Source organism: Elgaria multicarinata, chromosome 4, assembly GCF_023053635.1.
Source record: "Elgaria multicarinata webbii isolate HBS135686 ecotype San Diego chromosome 4, rElgMul1.1.pri, whole genome shotgun sequence".
NCBI classification, from domain to species: domain Eukaryota; kingdom Metazoa; phylum Chordata; class Lepidosauria; order Squamata; family Anguidae; genus Elgaria; species Elgaria multicarinata.
The window spans coordinates 121,110,280-121,133,232 of NC_086174.1; the positions used below are offsets into that span (position 1 = coordinate 121,110,280).

Sequence of the window (22,953 nt, forward strand, 5' to 3'; positions counted from 1 at the left end):
TTTCAATCAATGGAGGATTAAAAGGATCTGTGTTAGGAGAGTTTGGCAAGAACTTTCATGTGACCTGTTGCTCCCAGTACAGACAACTGTGAATTGATGGAACAGTGTCCTGGCTCACTATAAGAAAGTGTCATATCTAACATTGTCAACACACCTACATTCATTTGAGAGAAGGGGGTGATACAAGCTGGGAAAGTATTTTTAAAAAGCTCTTTCTGTGCCACATGCTGTTTGTATGTGTAAAGCCAAGCTCTAGAATGAATAAATCATCTTGAGTACAACTCAAGTATTAATTGGATGTAGACTAATTGGTCCCCTCACTTTTTGTGTGAAATAAAACAACCGCTTTGTGTTTCTCTCGAAGTGAAAAATGTACAATTCAATTTTAATGGCATTTTAAACATTTCCATCTGAGAAAAGTTGAAGTATTAATTTAGTGGAGCCGCTTCTGCCGAAGAAAAACTCTACAAGCAGATTGTAATTTACAAAAACAAGTTCTTCAGTGTTTCTATATCTCTATATCGTCACATAAGTAGTGGACTTCAATATGATGTTTGGTTTTAACCAGTTAAACAAATCTGTATGTTTTAACTAATTCCTTTATAGTAGGGACATGGGAGCACAAATGAAATGATCCATTGCAATTTCTGTTTAATGACTTTGGTCTGGCATGATATTCCAGATCTAAATATCAATAAAAGCAGAATGGACCATAACAAAATAAAGGAATGAATTGTTTTGTATCTTTATAAGTGACCTATGTGGAAGACTGCTTCCACAGGCAGGCCTCACTTACTCGATGGAGGAAACAGTCTGTTTAGAACAAGGGCGGGCAACATGTGGCCCACAAGATGTGTGTGGGCCCCAGTGGTCTCAGGTGTGGCTTGGGCCACTGAAATTCATGGCTGTGCCCCCCCCCCAAAATAATCTGTTTGCTGCTGAATGTCATCAGCAAACTGCTGCAGAAGGATAAAAAAAGACAACAGTAACTTGAAAACGAGCTAGGTTTGACCTTTTTACCCCTACACAGTGGTAATTCAGTAGTAAACTGCCAATATTTTTTGTTGCTGCCAGATTCAGCAGCAGGGGTGTGGTCTGTGAGGGAGATCCAAGGGAATCAACAATGACCCGTGGAACACTTGAAGCTGCCCAGTCCTGGTTTAGAAGCTGCATGTTCCAACCAATGCACAATTGCTGAACCCCTAAGAAACTCACTCCCAGGTTTCCTGAAGTCCATCTGGATTCCCATACTTGAGTTGCAGGGTCTGTTCACATAACACACTAAGGCCATGGCTAGACCAGGCCTATATCCCAGGATTGTCCCAGGATCATCCCTGAGCATCCAAATGACACACAGGGGATCCCAGGAGCAGGCAGGGACAAGCCCTCCATTTGCCTGGGATAATCCTTAGGTCTAGCTAAGGCCTAAGTCACACTCAGTGGTTGAGTCCGAGTTGTTTTGAACCATGGATCGTTTCTTGAACCGTGGGCTATTGTGTTGTCTGAACGCAGCTAGGGTGTCTTATTAATCTTGCAGTGTGGCTTGTTAGCCACCCTGAACAATCCAAAAACAAGCACTGGTTCCCAAGGTACTTGGGGGGGGGGGAATAATGTACACTGCATGGTTAACAAGCCACATGGCTGCATTCAGACAACCCACACTCAACCCATTCACATGATCACGGGGGGAGGGAGTGTAAATTATTCATGAGGCAGGGAGGGGTAGGAGAACCACGATGTATGCGGCCATCACATGACCATTATCCCTGCAAAGTGCCACGGTTTACTTATCCTTCCCGAAACCATGGATAACTTTGCAGCCTGCTGCTACTTCTCCTGCATATCCTAGTGGGTGCCGTAGCGCAAATCAGGCCACAAGAGCCGACTCAGCCGCTTGATGGGCAGCGCAATCATAGAAAAAATCCACACCGGCAAGAGCACGTTGTTCTGTTTGTTTTTGTAGTGAGAAGAAATACCCATAGAGTTCTCGTCAGATGACACTGGAACCAACATGGATGTCTGCTAACCCTGCTGCAGCAGGTGGGTAGTGGGCATGGGTATTTCAACCACGGGGGGGGGGCACCCACCACACAATACGCTAAGCCACCATGGACCGTGTTTTTGAGCAATCCATGGTGGGCTAATGTGATGTTTGAACAGGTCCTTAGAGTGTTGAGTGGACAGCCCCACTGAAGTAAATGTACAAGAAATAATGGGAAGAGCTCCAGGATTCCTTTGCTCAGTTCTCCAGTACACTTGATATCAGGTTTATAAGGAGCACAATTGCATTATCAGAAATGAGGAGATGGTTAAATCTTTCTACTGGATCAATGGGGGAAGGGAGTATTCCTTGGAACAACTGCATCACATGAACACCTCTCCAGAGCTTCTCAGCATTTAGACTTGGCGCCAACCAAGGGTTGCCAATCAAAATAGAGTTGAAACCACAAGAAGTTGTTGAAACCAAATGAAGCTGTTACAAAATAAGGGTGGAGGGAGCAAGCATGGGTGTCCCGCATGCCTTCTTTCCCCCTTCAACAAAGTATAAAAATGGGTCTAATTTATTACCTCACATGTGGTGAGCTCCAAAAGTCCTTTGAGGCCCACTGTGAGATCTACATGTTCCACCTTGCATGTTACAAGAAGAAGAAGAAAAGCAAACACCATCTCTTGTACTTCTTGTTTCATAATGTCTGTACTTGTTCTGGAGTGTGTAGAGAGTTGAAACATGGATGGGAAACTGTTTGAATGCACGTTAAAGCCCGTTAAATTACAATGCAGAGTGTTATTGCTGGGAATAAAGCAAGTCTGACATCACTGGTCTTCGTATCAGAAATATGAGTACAAATCATGCGGGCTCTGTGAATACGGAGCCTGCCTATTTCAGAGCAATATGAATGTTCAGAGGTCTTTTGGCATTTCAAGCGAAACAAATGTAAACTCTCAGCACTGCAGCAACTACAAAAAAAACCTGGTAACTTAACAGATCCCTAAGCAGGTGGGGGAAATAGATATTTCAATAACATCTAATATTAGCCCTACTTGTAGCAAATGCCACATGCCCAGTTTTTATTGGGCTGTTTATATTGTTATGTTTATTGTTGTTTTTATGCTGTTGTATTTTATGTTCACTGCTGTGATACTTTGTGAAAAGCACTATATAAATTTCAGGGGAAATATGGGGCAGGGGCTTTGTGAAAAGCAATATATAAATTTGGAAAAAATACGGGGCGGGGGCTAAATTGGTGGAGATCAGGTAGCAGGTGGGTCTTGCATATTTTATTAAAGGCCCCTCTGCTCCCCCCCAAAATAATCTGAGCACTCATTTTGTCTACCTGCTTGAAAGGGCTCTGACAGATTCCACCCGCCCCAGGCCGTGTTTGTTCAATGCCGCTTTGCCTTCTGATTCCCCCCAAACCTCAGAGCATCGCAGCTGCGAAGTGGAATCAAAAGAGCTACATGGCAGGAGTGAGTGTGGACTAACTAGCCTGGGGAAAATCCCAGCGCTGTCGTCAGACAGCAGGAATGGGAAACTGCAAAGCCCTTTTCTTTTTTAATGGTAACTCTGTGCAACTTTGAAAACATGTAGCAGCTCATCTGCGCCGCTACAGTTCATGCATTATATATCTTCAATGCCCTTACTTTCGTTCTCCAACCTTTACATTGCTATGGCTTGTTGAGCCCACCCCCTGTTCTGCATTCCCGCACCTACCTTGCACTGGGATCCACTTCTTGGTACGCCCACTCACTTAACTGTATATAGACACATTTCTCAAGCTCCTCCCACTCTTACTCAGCCAATCTGCACTCCCCCTCAACCACCCAATCAACACTCAGGCATTCAACCCCACTCTACAAATTGTAAATACCTTGAGGCCTACTTATTTCCTGAACCTTATACATAATATAAACAATAACTTTGTATATATATTTACATTCATAACATATAAGGCAGCTGAACATCACAGGAGCAATTGATAAAGTCATGGTAAAATGACACTTCAAAAAAGTGTAGTTTCACAGGGAAAAGCCCAGTACAGCTGCGAATTTGCAGCTGCGTCATTTAAACAATGGGGCGCAACTGTGCAACCATGACAGGGGTATATAGGGTGTATAGACAAGAGTTTCTTCTGATAAGAAACTCATTTTGCCATCATGAAATCTCAAGAATGTTTTCTGCTTTCAGAATTAGACCTCACTGGAGTGGGCCAACAGATACTCCTACCTAACTGGAACTCTTGAAACTGCCTATGTAAAGAATTATTGCAGTTGAGTCTATCAGGTTTTAAGGAGAGGCAGGCAGGCATAAACTTTGAGCAGCTCGATATTATTCTAGTGAGTTGTAATTCTGCCAGGCCCTAAGAGGCTTATATTTGTGCCTTAAACAGCATGGATTTTATTTGCCAAGGAGACGCAGAAACATTCCCTGCTAGGATTGTCCTATTTTCTGCCAGTTCACTACAGATCTTCTCCAGACTGGTGTCTCTGGCTTCAGATGTTGCTTTTAGTTCTTTCACTAGATTAATTTCAGCAAGTTTGGTGTAGCAATTATGTGCAAAAGATAAAGGCCATAGTTAAGATCTTGAAATATATTTGGAAAGCTGCAGAAACATACATTGCTCTGACAGGAAAAACTCTCCAATACAATAGATAATACTTATCATCAAAAAGCAGACATCCAAGCAGCCAGTCAGCTTCTACATGTGATAATGTGATCACACTGAGACAACTGACGGAAGGATGGTGTTGTGCTGAAGGATAATTTCTGTACGAACGTTAGTTTTCTGTTAAAACATTTTTCCCAGATGAATACTCCTTTGATACTGCTAAAGGGGCTTTCTTGGATCTGGTCTTTGCAATTAAACAAAATTAGCTCTTGTGCTTAACCAGACAAAGTGGAATCTAAAACAGAAATAACGTTTAAAGAAATGGAATAAGCTGTTGGCCAATATTTTTACCCTCACATATAGATTATGTACAGAATCTCTCAGAGGAATTGAGACAACCACCAGTTAACTCACAGAAGGGACTACATTCAATTATATACACAGGCAGAAGACGATAATAGAATAGCCTTCCCCCGACCTGGTGCCATCCAGATGTTTTGGGTGACGACTCCCAGAGCTGTCATGGGAACTGTAGTCCAACACATCTAGAGGGCACCCAGTTGGGGAAATCTGTAATAGTCAGCAGACAGTCTGAGAAGCCTATTCTCCAGCTGCATTCAACCTGCTGCATTCCAGGGCTGTTGGACTATAACTCCCATCATTCCCACCTCAGTTACACCTCATTCCTCAGCAAATTCTAGAGCTAGGCTGAAAGTTACTCCCTACCTTTACAGCCCCATTTTCTAGTGGCAAATGTGAGGAGGCACTTCCTGTGATTTGCAGGGCTGAACAGGAGAAAACCTACAATACTTGTGTTTGAAACTGCTGGTGGCAGAGGCTCATTTCCCCCTTTCTGTTTTGTGTTTTTTTAAGGAATTTTTTCTACAGCAGACAACATCACCACACACACACACACACACACACACATATACCTCCATGGAAGGACTTTATACTGTGATGCAATATCCTTCCAGGCAGGGATGTTGCAAGACACTTACTAGATTCAAGGGCCAATCTGTCTATTGGCAACAATGGAATGTTTCCCCCCCTAAATTTAGCTGTCATGTGGAGGGGGGATTTGGGGGCCACAGAGCATAGGGAGGGTTGGCTTAATCCTCCCCTATGTGATCCCCCTGGAAATCCCACCCCACCTCACCCAGAGAATTAAGCTTTAGCGGACGGAGGGATCTCATTGTAGCTATATTTCCAGGTCCATCAGGTACACATGAATGTGAATTTCTGTACTTATGCGAATGTGCAGAAATAACTTTTTGTTGTTGGTTGTGGAATGTTCATTGTTTGTGAAAAGTGTTCCTTTTGTGTAGAATTCCTCATGAGATTTCCCCATCAGGGCCACGGAGTTCTGTGGCAAAGAATGTGTGATGAGCTCTACCTGGTCCAATATGTGTTGGTGGGATGGATGACACCATGGTAGAGAGCTTACCATTGCTGTGAATTAATGGTTGCCTTGCCATAATGGATACTGCGTAGGCATCAGGGGGGAGCTATGTTGTGATTTGTGGCTGGCAGTAGAGCAACCTCCCCCAACCTGGTGTCCTCCAGATGCATTGGACTACAACTCCCACCATCCCCAGCCACCACCCATGCTGGCTGGGGATGGTGGGAGCTGTGGTCTAATACATATGGTGGGTGCCACATTGGGGGAAGTTCCACTGGACGGACAGTGGCTCTATCTGTTGCTTCAACTGGTATTATTTTATTTTCTGTGTTGCTGTTGGGAACACCTAGGATCATCATTACATCAACCAGTACAGTGCATAGTGGCCGCTGATGCCAAAGATCAGATTTAAGTCCTTAAAGCATGGATGTACAATACGCAACATGCAGGCCACATGCATCCTCAACCAGCTACCCTTGAATTTGTTTTAGAAAATGTACTCCAAAACTGGTGTCCTCTGTAGTGCTCCGTAGTGCTACAGAGCAGTTTGCCACCAAATATCTTTCCTCATGGGGAGGAGGGGGGGTCCATGCAAATTACACAGCACCCCATGGTGGGGGGGTGCAGTGCCCAGGGGGCAAAAATGGTCCTTGGACTGTCCAAACTTGCCCAAACTGCCTTAATAAATTTATTATTATTTTTAATGGCTATAAGTTAGGGTGACCGTATCGAAAGGAGGACTGAGCTTCTGTATATTTAACAGTTGTATAGAAAAGGGAATTTCAGCAGGTGTCATTTCTATGCATGCAGCACCTAATGAAATTCCCTCTTCATTACAACAGTTAAAGCAGCAGGAGCCCTGCCTGAGTGACCAGATACAAAAGAGGACAGGACTCTTGCAGCTTTAACTGTTGTGATGAATCAGGAATTTCACCATGTGCTGCATACATACAAATAGCTCTTGCTGAAATTACCTTTTGAGTAGAACTGTTAAAGTTACAGGAGTCCAGTCCTCCTTTCCATATGGTCACCCTACCATAAGTACATGCTTGCCAGGTGGCTTTTCTGCAAAAGGTTGAGCTTCAGCTGTGATTATCCATGTGTCTCTGAGGTGGAAGTATTTTTATTTGTATTGACATGAAAAGAGGCAACTTCAATCAGATGTTTTCGAATTCAAGATGTCTGACACAAAAATGGATAATTATGCTAATTAGTACAAAGTAATTTGTTCTGCAGTCACACCAACAAATGCTGGAAGAATAGAAAGGGCAGCACATTTGTCTAGATAAAGAGGGCTTATTTATGAGTCTGCGTCCTAAAGATAAAAGCATGTCATTAAAGCTGTACATCACATTGTTTTGTCTGGTGTGTTGTAGGAAGTAAACAGTCCGACAAATATAATCAAGAGGGTTCCTTGTGCAGATAAGATGCTTTTGTGACCAGAAAACAGATATGGATAGAAGTAAACACTTAATTATAAGGATTTATTTTCCTTGATAAAATGTGTTTTCTGGCACAAATGAAATTATAGGCCATTTAATAATAACTTTAAGGTGTTGTGTTATTTTCAGATTTACCACCGGGCTGTGAAAATAAAATAAATCTGTTCTCCTACTAAAACATCCATGAGTATAGAGGAACAAGGGCATCCATTTTTACATTTCCAGAATGTTACAACTGGAGTCTCCAATTCTACGTATGTAATCATGATGAGAGTGATTTTTAATTGGGATGGTTCAGATTTTTTCTTTCTTTCTACAACATCTCCTTAGTTGTGAGAAGGTTAACTGGTCAGTCAAGGCGCTTTGGGTTGAATCCAGTAGCTGCACTAGCAGAAGGCAAATTGTACAATCCATCTTTCTTGCTCTTTCCTCTGGAGCCCCCTGTAACATCTAAAAATCTTCTCTAGATTGTCAGAGGGACATCGTGAATAGGTAGGCTGTGTTATAAAGACGTGCGGTTGGGGGGTGGGGGAATAATCTGAAATCAGGTTGAGGAATTTTGCACTAATGGATTTCCACTCATGCAAGGTCCTGCCACCCAGTTTCAGATGGTTCCTTCCTCCTGCTGTAGTTCCATACAGCACTATGAGAGTAAAGACCCAATGCTCTAGGCAGACTTTTTTGTGGGGAACAGTGCTTTTATAGGCTTGGCCTCGTCCCTGCCTCACTTGGCCCACGTGCAACACATGAGGCCTTTATTCCCCTCCTCCCCACTGCAACTACTGTTTCTACCCCTCACGCTATGCCGGCCGAGGGGGATAAACGATTCTAAGACCTGAACAGTGGGGCCTAAAATGAAATGTGTAAAGACGTAAGATCTGGTTGCATAGGGTGACCATATGAAAAGGAGGACAGGGCTCCTGTATCTTTAACAGTTGCATTGAAAAGGGAATTTCAGCAGACGTCATTTGTACATATGGGGAAACTGGTGAAATTCCCTCTTCATCACAACAGTTAAAGCTGCAGGTGCCCTGCCCTCTTTTAAATCTGGTCACTCTAGTGTAGCTCCTGCAGCTTTAACTGCTGTGATGAAGAGGGAATTTCACCAGGTTCTCCATATATACAAATGACACCTGCTGAAATTCCTTTTTCTATGCAACTGTTAAAGATACAGGAACCCTATCCTCCTTTTCATATGGTCACCCTATGGTTGCAGGAATTTCCATCTCACTTTATAATGACCATTTGCAATGGTTGTGTTGCATGCTATATGTATGTCTTATTGTATGTAAATCTCAGTGTCCTAAGAGCCCTGTAATATCTAACAGACTGCATTTTGATTTCACCTAATGTGTAACATGCAAAGATAAATAGGCTGCATTATTGCAAAAAAAAAGCACCCATTTCCTGGAAACTATAATTTGCTGGACCTGTCCTTGTCCCTGGCAGAAGTATAATGCTTTTAATAATCTCTTATTCCCTAAGTGATGTGTTTGCATCAAAACGATTGATATGAAAAGAGCTAGAAGAATTTTTAAGGACTCCTCAGTTTTATTTCGTTCTGTTAGTGCCACCTAGAGGCCTTGTCAAAGTACTCAACCATTTTGGAAAGAGCGTGCCTTATTTTCTCCCTCAAAGTTTCCTTTCAGAACAATCTGTCCGTTTACTACCACATAGGGTACAATTACCTCAGTCATGCTTTCTCTCCACTCCACTGCACCATATGTAGATAGTTTTGTATTAGGCATGTATTTCCTTTGGGCTAGAAGGAGCAATTCTCACCTAAGGACAATCAAACCACAAGAAACCTTGCATCCATTTTTTAAAAAAACAAACAAAACGAAAAACAAAAACAACACCTGTAAATTGCCCTTGTGAGGAAAATGGCACAGGACTTACTTCAAGCATATCAACAGTGCACTAATCAAAGATGATATAGACGAAGCAGGTGCTTAGAGGCACGGAAGCTTCACATCGGCCTGCCAACATGAAAGAGCCGGAAGCAACCTCACACTGGCTGACATCTTGCCTGCCTCCTGTGACCAGCCAATGATGCGCCATTTCATACTGTGATGGCCTAGAAAAGCACAAGAGGAAAGTTGCCCAACATGTCGCTTGCTGGCGAGACAAAACATGAGTCTGATAACGAACATTTTCCATTAGGAGCAGCTAATGCTCCATAATGGGCTCCAGCATGGAGGGAAACAGGACTCTGAGCCCCTGGCTGCTGTCATTTGCCACAGCTTTGTTGCCTTCAAGAAAGGGACACTGTTTGACAACAGTTATCGAACCCAGTTGATAAAAGCATGCTTTGGTCTCTCACTCAACCATAGTGTGTATGTTTTAATGAAAGCTAATAATAGGAATTGTGTCATCAAAGATTGAGTTTGCTCAGCTGCTCTGCGTGTGCAGCTGTGACCTCAAAGTTCACAGCAGCCTAGCTGAGCTTCGCATTCTAGAAACCAATACGCATGGTATGGAGAATGTGGATAGGGAGACATTTTTCTCCCACTGGCAAAATGCTAGAGCCCGGGGTCATCCCATGAAGCTGATTGGTGGGAGATTCAGGACAGATAAAAGGAAGTATAGAATCATGGAACATTAGAGTTGGAAGGGGCCTAAGGCCATTGAGTACAACCCCCTGCTCAATGCAGGAATCCACCTTAACTACCTCCCTAGATAATTGTTTCCATTGTCTTTCTGCTCTAACAGTCAGGAAGTTTTTCCTGATATCCAGCTGGAATCTGTCTTCCTGTAACTTGAACCCATTATTCCCTGTCCTGCACTCTGGGATGATCGAGAAGAGATCCTGGCCTTCCTCTGTGTGACAACCTTTGAAGTACTTGAAGACTGCTATCATATCCCCCTCAGGCTTCTCTTCTCAAGGCTAAACATGCCCAGTTCGATCAGTCTCTCCTCATAGAGCTTTGTTTCCAGACCCCTGATCATCCTTGTTGCCCTCTTCCACACCCCCTCTAGCTTGTCTGCATCCTTTCTGAAGTGTGGTGCCCAGAACTGGACACAATACTCAAGATGAGACCTAACCATTGCCAAATAGAGGAGAACCAGTATCTCACGTGATTTACACTTCTATTAATGCAGCCCAAAATAGCATTTATTTATTTTTTTGAAGCCACATCACACTGTTGGCTCATATTCAGCTTGTGATCTACAACAATTCCAAGATCCTTCTCACATGTAGTATTGCTGAGCCAAGTACCCCCCTCCCATCTTGTAACTGTGCATTTGGTTTCTTTTTCCTATGTGTAGAACTTGGCATTTATCCCTATTAAATTTCATTCTGTTGTTTTCAGCCCAACGCGCCAGCCTATCAAGATGGCTACAATCCCGAAGTCCATGGCTGCTATGCCGCCCCACCCACCCCTTTGCCAAGCTGTTGCTTTTTGCTGCGAGCTCCTGACTCAGCAAAAAGCCAATCCGCTGTCAGGGGCGTGTGCATGGGCATTGCCAAGTTTCATCACTGAGTGTCTTTTTTAAAAAACAACAACACCATGGGCGGATCTGCACGTCGGCCCCAGAGCGCATTTATGCGACTCTAGGGCACCCCAGAAACGATAGTCTGTACTTGCCTGTAAAAAGAAACTAGGAAGAGACGGAGCCGCCGCCACTGCCGCCCAGCTCTCCCCGGCCGGCTCCTCAACCGGGATGGAGAGCTCGGTGGAAGAAGGTTGGGTGGACAGCGGAAGAAGCTCTCTACCCCCGCCTTCTTCAAAAAGAACTCTCCGAGCCAGCTGGGGAGAGCTGGGTGGCGGCGGTGGCGGCGGCGGCGGCGGCGGCGGCTCCGTCTCTTCCTAGTTTCTTTTTACAGGCAAGTACAGACTATCGTTTCTGGGGTGCCCTAGAGTCGCATAAATGCGCTCTGGGGCCGACGTGCGGATCCGCCCCATATCTCCACGCAGGAGCACATTTTCAAAACAGTACCTATCCTTCCCCCCCCCTTGTGTTGCTGCATGTCTGCACAGGTGTGCATCTCTCAGGAGTTACTAGCCATCTGCCTAGTCCTGCCCACTTCCGCTGATACACATTCTGAACCTCCGTAACGGGGCACACATGCTCCCACAACAGCTCTCCTTTAATTGTGGGAAACATTGGTGGCGTGTGCCCCGTAAGCGCCGATCCCAGAAGCTGGGAACCATCGCAATCATCCCTCCTCTGTTGTAAAAGGGCTGTAGATGTAGATTAGGCCTCTGACTTTGCGGTGGGAGCAAGATCAGTATGGCTCTTCTGCCACCTGACCTCACTCCAGGGCTGATCCAGGGGGCAGTCCTGGTGGAAGGCGACAGGCGCTTCGTCACTGGAAACCAAGGAGAAGACGGGGCAGCTCCAGTACCCAGATGACCATCAGAAACCGTATACTCCCTCCGGATTACCTGATGCTACCCCAGGTAAGGGAAACTGCAGGGTTTGGGGGGAAGGTGGCACTAACTCGCCATCATGAAGACAGCCCCCAGGGTGCTACATGTGGCCTACAGGACATATCTTGTCCACTATGGCTCTGTTTGCTTACCTTCCTTATGCTATTGAACTATTTCGATCTGATCCAACAGCACATTTGCAGAGCAGATAGAGCTGAATGTTTGTAGACCAAAAATAACTGCCAGTCACCTACTTGGCAGGGAAGAGAGGGGAATACTGAATCCAAAGTGTGTGCTTCCTCAGTGGTTGGAATAGGAAGGTAAAGTATAAGGTCTGTGCCTATTTACATGCATGAGTCACTCTGTGGGTAAGGATACATGCACTAACGGAAGCTTCAGTGCTCATATACCCCATATTGTGGGTTGGGGATGGACGGACACTATTTTAATGTTTGTTACTTATACACACCTTTTTTTAAAAAAAAAAAAAATCCAAATAAAGTAAAACTGCTGCCCTGCATGCTGAAAAAATATATAAGTGCTTATTACAAATCTTCAGCCTTTTAAAAACAGTGTTCCAGCAAGTGCAAATTTCTCTACTTCAGCAAAGGATTAAATGTCACCATAAATTCTTCCCCCTCTACCTGAATGGAAATGGCTGGAGCTAAGTTAGCTAAAATGGACAAGCTAAAGGGACAGCTGAGATGAGTATAACCTTGTCTGCCATGACCAAGGATACTTCTGGAAGGCTGCCATAACACACAATAATCCAAGGGCCTTGCTAGACCTACCTGATTCAGGCGTGGTTCAGGCGAGGCCGCTACAATTAGCACGGGCCATAGCACCTATCTACACGTCAGACGCGACGAAGCCCCGTCGCGTCCACCATTATTATTTTTTGTTAAAGGGGCCGCACTGGAAAGGTAAGGGTTTTGGGGTTTTTTTAAGGATTTCCCAGGGGGCCCTGCCCCCAAGTTACCTCCCTGGCCGCGAATCCCCCCGCGATCTCCCATTTCCTCCTGGCCGTTGACTCCCGTCCCCCCCATGTCGCTGGCTGCTGATTCCCGTCCCCCCATGTCCCTAGTCCCCATTTCCCCCTGCCGCCGATGTCCCCCGGACTGTGATGGCCACCACCAATCTCCCCCAGGCCGGGGGAGATTGGCGGCAGCAGGAGCGCTGCAGCCCATCCGCCGCTGTTCCCGGCTACTCGTGTGTAAGTGCGGGAGCTGGGAACAGCAGCAGAACAGGCTACATGCCCGCAGTCTCGGGCTGAGTCTGAAACCGTGGGAAAAACAGGCTAAATGGGGTTTCACCCCTGCCTGACCCCGGGATCCCCTGTGTGTCATCTGGACGCACAGGGGCGAGCACCGGGCTAAATCTCCATCTAGCAAGGCCCCAAGTCTCTTCTAAATATAACGTACTTAGTGTAAATGGGGGGAACACAAACAGGCTATTCTGTATGTTGTGTTAGCAGTTCCTAACTGAATTCAGTAATGCTTTAACTTGTGATGTACAAAGCCCTCTATTTGTTCAATTTGGAATTGACTCCGACAAACCAAGTTACCAACAGAGTTAGAAAATATCCTGGATTTTGTTTTCATTCCCAGTCTTGAATTTGGAAATCTTATTGCACTTTCAGTGATACCATTTGGAGTATGATTGTGTTTTTGAACACTTGCCTCCAGCAGCTCACAAACACTGTGAATTCCTAAACCCTGCTCCACCCCTTCTCCCAAGCATCTCCAGCAGCAGAACAGGGGCCATGACAAAGTCTGTCTCGGGAGGCTCATGTCTCCTTCTCTCGCATCACAGCGTTGGAAGGGGCCTAAAAGGCCATCAAGTCCAACCCCCCTGCTCAATGCAGGAATCCACCTCAAGGGTCAGACTGAGGACTCCTAGGGATTCCTTGGTTGCCAGGCGTCTAGGACCCTGCTGCTATGGTATTCTAGAAGCCAGAGACAGGGAGGGGCCTGAGGCCTCCAGAGATCTTGCTGACAGGGCTGGCACTACCATTAGGCAGAATGAGACAGTTGCCTTAGGCACCAGGTACTTGGGAGACTGCAGCAAGGTGCTGGAGGAGAGAGCTCTGTGCCATGTGGCCTCACTGTGCTCCCTAAGCTAGCTGGTTGCCTTCAGGTGCAGTAGGGGATGCTGTCCCATCCCCAGTACTGAAGTAGGTTTCAACTACCAGTCCAGCTGGCTTTTATACATGGAATAGGAAGAAGCACCATCTTGTTCTTTGCCTCAGGCAGCAAAGTGTCTTGGGCCATCCCTGCTTGCTACTTGCCCTACTCTTCCACCAGATTGGTTTAGGAGCAGAGGAGGAGACGGACGTAGGGAGATCAGATTCTAAATCAAGCCAGAGAATTCTTGAGGTTATGAAGGCCAGCCTTGGGGGCTGCTTGTGCTCATGGTCTGAGCCTAGAAATGGCGAAGTTCAGCAATATCCCTCATTTAAACTACCTCATATGTCATAGGTACTAAACTGCAGGGCAAAAACAGAAAGGCAAAATTATGTGCTTTCTTTGTTTATGAAGAAAGTGAATTAAATGTCCATTGATGTCACACTGGTGCTTATACGGGACTGAACCGATGCAAGTGATGAGTGGATTACCCTCTCGAAAGATTTTATTTTCATTTTGTCATGTCGTGATTATGTGTATAGTGGTTTTTATAATCTAAGCTACTCAGCACTTCAGAAAGGGCAGCTTTTCTCTGTTCAGAGATAATCTCCTTTTTACATAAAAAGTTTTAATGAAGGAAGTTCATCAACAAAGGCCCTTAAAGTTAGTTCCAGCTAAGATAACCTCTGGAGTTCTCTAATTGGTACCTCTGGCATACAAAATAATCTGAATTTGAGGAAGACAGATAATGCCAGACTGTTGGATTTAGCACACCTCCAATCATTCCTAAACTAGTTGGGATATGCAAACACAGGCTGAAGTCTGAAACTGAACACCTGCAAGGCAATTCTCTGCTGGCCAGATATGAACATGTTATAGATTAGTTGTGCCACCTGAATGGCAACCACGCAGAAGAATATAATTTCAGCCCCTCACCCCACTATTACGTACCTCCTATAAAAGTCATGAGTAATCTCACCAGAATGATGCACCTGCAAGTGGTAAAACATTTCAGGACTGAGCTTTGGGGCAGCCTTAACACCTTAGAGAGAGATTTTACTTCGTCTTCCTGGCATAAGACCCAACCTGGAAATATAATTATGCTAGGAAGCTACCAAATGGCATAGGTGTCTCCTGATACTAGTTCCGAACTGCTTGCTGACTACGCCATAAAGTGCAAAATTAATGTAGTAAGTGGCATGGAGTGACAATGATTAACCATAATTTGTTTTCTTTATTGTAAGTCCATTGTCTGCATGCTACCAGCTGTGAAATTGTGCAATAAGCCGTAATTAAACAGAGAAAAAGAGTAAACAGAACTAGTTAAGTGTAATTTGGTGCAGAGAGAAACACAAGGTGACTTTTAAAGTTTTTTATTAGCACAAAGCAGGGTGGGGGGAAGAAACAAACAAACAACTGTGAAACTTATGGTTTAAATGAGTCCACGGTGATTGTAAAATACTACTGAAGATCAGCTAGTGCTACAAAACAGCAATGCCACAAAGGATAACTTTAGAAGGTCATTTTTTCAGCTCATCTGATTTATTTGGGGCTGCAGTCTTGAATGTGTTTACATCTCTGCAGCCCTCTTGAGCTCAGTGTGGTTTTACAAAAGCATCAAGGGTTACAGCTCAGATTAAGAAGTGAGATTCCTTAGGCATAACTAAACAGTCTGCTATTGCAGTTGCAATATGAAGAGTTGCATCCCACAATAATGATCTGGATATAATGACAACTGTTGATGTCAACTGTCACTGCAGTGGCCTTTTGTTGTTGGCAAGCCACATCCCATTTCTATACATGATGATGACAAAAAGCTCAACTCTTCCTTGGACATTGCCAATTATCTACTGGGGGAAAAAAAAAGAAAACACTACAGAACAACTACAGCTTCTTTCTAGCCTTTTATTCGTTAAACACACTCCTTCCAGTTCTACATCTTGCCACTTTCTCCAGCTTAATCCTGCATGGTGGATTCTTAAACTCCTTCCGGAGGTACTAGCCTTGCTTTACCACCTGTACCAAGTTTAATGTCAGGCACCTCTTCACCATGTTTGTACACACTTACAGTGACATCCACCATCTCACCGCCATACTTGTTCTTGACATTGATGCTGTACTTTCCTGAGTCCTCTGATGTTACCCCCTTGATGACTAAACTGGCATACTTTCCTTGCTCCAGTTTAACTACATAGTGGTCATTAAGCTCCAGCAACTTGTCATTTTTAAACCAGACCAATTCAGGGTCAGGATTACCAAACACGGTGCAGGTCAGATTCAGGGTCTAAAAGAAAAGGGAGGAAAATAAATAAATTAGGCACTGGCTTCCTCTGTTGTTGTTGTTGTTGTTGTTGTTGTTATCTCTTTCTCGCTCATGGTGGTTTTTCTAGACGGACATGATGGGCATTGCCAAGTCATGCTGTCTTTTACAGTTTCAGGAATTTCCTGACAATTGAGCATGTTTTAAGTATGACTGCTTTCTGGATGTTGGTGTGGATGTATTTTGGTAGGCCCAGTTTCTGAAGGTTTTCTGTGTAGTCCTTTGATGTGATGCTGGTGACTGATGTGACTAACAGAATAATTGTGACCTTTTCCTCTTGCCATACTTCTTTAACTTCCATAGCCAGTGGTATATATGTTTCTCTCATTTCCTCTTCCTTTTCAACAACATTTTTGTCATTTGGTATTGCTATGTCGATAAGGTATGTGTGTTTTTCTTTTTTGTCTATGACTGTTGTGTCTGGTTGGTTGCAAGGTATTGTTTTGTCAGTGTGTATTGTTCTGTCCCAATATATTTTATGATCTGCATTTTCCAAGATTGTTTCAGGTGAGTATGTGTAATATGGTGTAGGTTGTTTGATAAGGATGGATTTGATGGCCAGTTGCTGGTGAATTATTTTTGCAACTGTATTGTGTCTTTCCGTATAGTCCATTCCTGCCAGAATTTTTACATCCTCCCTTTACATGGCTTATTGTTTCTTGGAACTGATAGCATTTCCGGCATAGGTCTGTTGTTACATTATCTTTTATGATGTATTTTTGGTAGTTCTTGGTTGCTATAACTTGATCCTGTATAGCTATTAGGAATCCTTCTGTTTCTGGAAATAGCTCACCCTTCCTGAGACATTCATACGATTGTTCTTTGCTTATTTGTGGGTTCTGTATTATGTTGTAGTGCTTCCCGCGGAGTGCTTTTTGTGCCCATTTTTCTTTTTTCTCTAAAAGTGAGAGTGGTTGTGTTTGGTCTTCGTTTTGTAGTGCTAGGTTAAGTGGGGTGTAGTTTTTAATCTGCTTTTACTATGGCTTAATAGATGGGGGTGTTTTTAGTGTGGAAGAATTCTCTGAGTGATTTTATCTGTTTAGCATGGATTGTGTTAAAGCCCAGCAGACCTCTTTCTTCTTCTTTCCTGCTGATTGTTTAATAATAATAATAATAATAATAATAATAATAATAATAATAATATAGACCAAGTGCTTTCCCATCACAACTACTCTTCAAGAAACATTGGCTTTGATCCTAAGATAAGTGAATGGAGGAAGTTAATGGAAGGGACGTTTTTCATATCCTCCCCCACTCTTCCTTTGTTTCCTGATAAGCTTCAGGTACCCATCTGAACAATATGGGATGGAGACTGCTGGGAGAGTAGGGGAAATTGGTCAAAATGGGGTAGATGCTTCTACCTTTCGGGAGGCAGCTTCCCATTCCCCCAGCAGCCCCAGTACCCCCATGTTTTAAAGATGTTTTAATCATGTATGGTATGTTTTTAATCAGTTTTTAATGTGTATTGTATATCATGTTTTTATACTGTTTGTTTTATACTTTGAATGGTTTTAGTTTTTGTGAACCGCCCAGGGAGCTTCAGCTGTTGGGCGGTATAAAAATGCATTATTATTATTATTATTATTATTATTATTATTATTATTATTATTTGTTTAGGAGGACCCCCTGGTCATCTGAAGATGCTTTTCAGAAGATAAACTGGAGGTTGTAGGGGAGAACAGGGGGTGGACACTGGGCACTTTGCCTCCATTCACTTACTTTAGGATCCAAGTCATCGTAATGAGCTAAACGCTCTTAAGAATGCCTGATATATATTTCAGAAATGTGGTTTTACACTGTCAGTATGCACTCTGCAGTTCATTAATATTGCACATGCGCTTGTTGAAGTCTTGTCCTGGCTGCAGTACAAAGGCATAAAGCATATATCTCCAATGCACTCGATTTAGATGCACCTCCATCTTAGCAGCAGAGTAGCATTCCACACAGACAGTCAGCTGGAAGGTCACTGCAGACTTGCCTGAAACAGGCCCCCAATCCAACCATTAGCCAAACACGATGTTCAAATAGTCATACTTTTAAAAAAAAAATCTTCGAAGTTTCTCCCCTTTCATAGCACTTGGGATTACTGAACAAACAAGTTCAGACAGAGTCAGAAACCTCAGGGGAGCTTAATTAATTTCCATTTCATTGTGGAGTTACTTGTACTGCTGTTTTGTCCCTGGTGTAGCCCAGCCTTCTTGAACAGCCGCAATTATTGCAAAAAGGTCAGGAAAAAGCTCTCAACTCCCAGACTTTCACCTTTTTTTTTTTTCACGTCTGTTTGCATCCTGATCTTGTGCTGCTCTGTTGCCTTTTTAATATTGCGAATTGCCTGCCCTCTTGTTTCAGCCCTGTTAATGAGAACTAATATGAATGCTAGGCATATTAATAGTGCATGCCTATGCATGGCTGCTCAAAGGGAAGCTCCCAAGTGAGGGTATATATCAGAAGCGGGCAACTGGTGGCCCTCCAGATGTTTTGGCCTGCAACTCCCAACATCCCTAGCTAGTATAGCCAGTGGTGAGGGATGCTGGGAGTTGTAGGCAACAGCATCTGGAGGGGCACAAATTGCCCACCCCTGGTGCATAGGACTGCAGCCCAAACATTACTTTAAAAAATAATAATACCCTTGCTATGTGCTGCCATAAATAATTGCTTGGCTTTAAAAGCAACTGGGGGAATGAAAAGATGCTTTTTGTAAGCTTGTTGCTGTGTACTAACAGGCATGCTAATGCACATTACAAGTCTCTTTTAAAAAATCTGTTGCCATGTGCTAGTGTGCATGAAAAGTCTTCTTAAGGCTTGTTGTTGCTGTCTACTGATATGCATCAAAGCCTGGATCAAAATCATCGTCGTCGTCATCATCATCTAGAAAACCTACCTTTCCATCAGAACATTTTCATGTCTTTCGAGTACCTCCATCAAACCCCACCAAAATTCGGGGATGTTTTTTGAGGACTGGAGGAAAAAAAATGTTTGCCAAACTTGTCCCTGCTCTGCATTTCAGCTCAACATTGGACACAACTTAATTCTGAAAAAAAACACCATTGCAGATACTTCCCTGGCTAGGAACACACCCAGCCAATTCTTAGGAGGATAGGTGAAAGGCTGCTGCAGCTCTGCCTTGCCCTAAGAACAAGATGCAAACACAGACCGGGGGTGAGGGGAATGGATCATTGCAGTGGTAGTACTGCTGCCATGCGATGCCAAAAGTGTGGTGTGCTGAAATTACTGTGTGAACAGAGAGTGCTGGACTAGATGGACCCTTGGTCTGATCCAGCATCAGGGCACTTGTTATGTTCTTACTTGTCTAGTAATGTTTGACAGCAAAATATTGTCTGTAATCAGGCCTTAAGCGTTTATAGGTATGTTTCAAATACCAGTCTAATTTTATTCATTGACCAAGTGTTCTTAGGCTTTTTCTACTGGCCCTACGGTGCCATTCAAAACTTGCCGATATAGCCAAGCAATGTGTTTTATCCTTACCTTTCCTTCCATTATGGTCACAACATCGGGCAAACCACCAAGCACTTTACCACGATCTATAAATATAAAGCAATGAAGTTATCATACAATAATTGCCAGTGCATATGACCTGTAGTAGAATAATCATGCAGAATCTTAGATTACTGAAGGTGTCCTCCAAGCTACCACATATGTGGTTTAAATGCTAGGTTAAAGGACTCTTGAGACAGCAGCCACTCCCAACACAGGATTTTAAGGGATATACAAAATGTGAAATCACTGCATGCCAAGTTAGCTGGCGCATATATATAATGCAAGCTATTACACGGCACAACCTGTTTTACAGTATTTCTATACTCCATGCTTTCTCAAAGCTTTCCATTTACAACACGTTGGATGCTCCAAACCCTATGAAGTAAGGTTTCTGGGAGACTTGAAAAAGTTGGAAGTGGGAAACAACTAAGCTTTGGTGCACTGAAAAGCCAAGGAATTTGTGGTGACTTTGACACATACTTTATAGTCTCATGTCACGTTTACTCAGCTGGAAAGGCTTCAGCCTGCAGCGGGATGGATGACTGTATGTGGATGTTGTCTGCTATGGATTATTCACAATAGTCAAATGCTACCCCTAGCAACCCCCACCCCGATCACGAGGAAAATTCTACTCGTGTGCAAGCAGACGCAAGTAGAAGTCTTCTTCAGATTGTGCTATTCAACACAGCAAGATTGGAACTCATGATGTGGGGGCAAAATAAACTGGGATGCAGGAATCGGGACCATACCCTGTTCAGGCTTAATACTTGAACATGAATATTAAGATAAACATGGTCAATATCCCAGAAATGCAAAAATCCATTCTAACATGTTGAAGTACTTTGGAAAATCAAAGTTTCCCACTTCTTCTGGCTCAAAGGTGGCTCTTTATTACTATACACCCAGATCTGGACAAAAGTCTGTTTGGGCTTTTGCTGGTCAAGGTGAATTAAAAGTTGTTCCTTTCTCTCCCACCACCCAAGTTTTAACATATGCTGAGCAGCGTAACAATAGCACATTAAATGACTGAGAGTTGACTGCGATGTTAGTATGATGATTATTATTTCTTTTACATTTTATTAACCTATCACACTATTGCATTCCACAATTTTGTTAATCTGGCCTAAATACTGCTTCGAGAACCCCCATTTAACCTCTAAGTAGGCACTGAATAAGCAAATCAATCTAAAAATGCAAGCAGCAGTTCATCTCTTCAAGGCATGAAATATTTCATCTCAGGAGGTTGCCTAGTTTGCATCTATGGATTTGGTTGCCCTGTGTATATGCACTAGATAAATACCTAAGCTGACCATTTCAGGTAAAATGATTGCCACAGGAAATATGAAATGACTAGCTTCTGTCATCGTAATGGTTCATCATAATGTCATCATAATGGTTTAGAGAAATCATAGTGCAATATGATGAACTAAGATATTCCCCTGGAAGCTACAATTTTAGGCTACAATTCTAAGCTTATTACAGGGAAGTAATAAATAAATACGCTTAAGGTCAGGGTGCCAAACTTATTGCCCATGTTGTGATTGACAGAGAGTCTTCCTAACTATATTATCACCTCATTCTTCTGCATCACTCAGATTTTTTTACCACCATCAACGTCTAAACTGTCATCCTTTGTCTCTAGCTAGCATTATCTATACTCACCTGCGGTATGTTGTTACTGTTATCTCTTAAGATCCAACGTATGATAGTTTCTGGTTGGAAGGTCTTTGCTGGAAACCCATGCTCCCTCCCCCCTTTCCTATTCCCGCCAGCCAACTCACTTCCCAAGATCAACCAAACACCTAAGACAGGGCAGGTTGACAAACCTCCATCTGTTTTCGCAGTCCCACACAGGTAGCAAAACCAAGATGTGTATTGACCCCTGCAAGCCACCATACATGTCTTGTGGGCTGCATTAAGCTTGGTAGGTCACACATTGGGCAGGCTTGTGTAAGGCAACACATGCTGCTATCTATTCACTCTGAAGACGCACTGCATTTGCTCTCAACGGGAAAGCACCTGAAAGTCTGACTTCTCCCATACAAATCTACTGAGTTCTTAAGATCTTCTGGAGAGTCCCTTCTTTCAAGATCACCTCCACCAGTGGTACATTTGGTGGTGGTGTGAGAGAGGGCCTTTTCAGTGGCTGCTTCCAGGCAGTGAAATATGCTCCCAAGGGAGCCTAAGTTTGCTCCCTCTCTGCTATCCTTCTACCATTGCCCTATAAGTGGTTCTGCTGTGTAGGGTGCTGTTGTTATTCTGTAATTGTTATGCTTTTATTGTATTTTAATCTATTTTATTGTTTTAACCAATATTAATTGTAGGTATACGCTACCTTGAGTGCCATTTTTTAGAAGAAAGAAGTGCCTCAAACCAAATAAATGCCATATTCCTTCATTTTGTTGAACTTCATAGATACTCAAAATATGATTAGGATCCTTGATATCTCTATTAGCCAGCATCTGTTTGGATGTCTAAGAGGGGAAAACATTTTGGGAGGCCAATGTGTTCTTAAGGAGTATTTTTTCGCTGGTGGAGCCTGAGTCAGAGATCTAAGGTAAAGATGGCTTCAAGAATAGTTTTCCATTGTGATAGTTTGAATTTTGATTTAAGCTCCCTTATTCCATTTAGATGTAACACACTCAAGGTCTGGCTGCAATTCTTGTCAGACAATACCATAAAGAAATATATTGATTTTAATATGTAAGACACAGAACTTAACACATGTCAGTGTTCTGAAGGGAGGGAGCCAGGGGAAATACAGGCTTGCTGTTATATGTCTTGTACTATCAATTGTATAACTGGGGAAAAGAGAGGGAGGGAGGGTTCTTTCATTGTTTTAAAAAACTCAAAAAAGCCTTCCAATAAACAATAAATAGCAAAAAAAAATTGCAATCAGAGTCCACTAGGGCTTTCCCCATTAGAATGCTGGCTCCTGGTCTTACATAAAAATAATTAACATGTTTCCTCCGTAAAGAATTTACTTACTCTTCTCAGCAAAAGCAGCTGCCCTAAAGTGGGGGGAATAAATAAAAAATAAAAAATTTCAAGTTAGAATGACACTGGCAACCAAGATAATGTAATTACGATCTAAATGTAAAACACACACACACATAAGACTTACTTGAGTCGCTGGAATTCTGCGTAGGCATCATCAAATGCTGCAATGAAACATTTTAGTGTATTAG

At 43.2% G+C, this 22,953-nt stretch overlaps 1 protein-coding gene across 1 annotated transcript in view; it reads right to left on the bottom strand.

Moving 5' to 3' along the window:
• Nucleotides 1-15,773: 15,773 nt before the first annotated feature.
• Nucleotides 15,774-22,953, bottom strand: part of MYOM2 (myomesin 2) — a 92,127-nt gene continuing 84,947 nt past the window's right edge. Inside the window, exons 34-37 of the mRNA XM_063125099.1 lie at nucleotides 22,890-22,926; nucleotides 22,754-22,776; nucleotides 19,754-19,809; nucleotides 15,774-16,231 (exon numbers count right to left, since the gene is read on the bottom strand). Coding sequence (XP_062981169.1) covers nucleotides 15,926-16,231; nucleotides 19,754-19,809; nucleotides 22,754-22,776; nucleotides 22,890-22,926 — 422 coding nt within the window. The 3' untranslated portion in view covers nucleotides 15,774-15,925. The remainder of the gene's footprint in view (nucleotides 16,232-19,753; nucleotides 19,810-22,753; nucleotides 22,777-22,889; nucleotides 22,927-22,953) is intronic.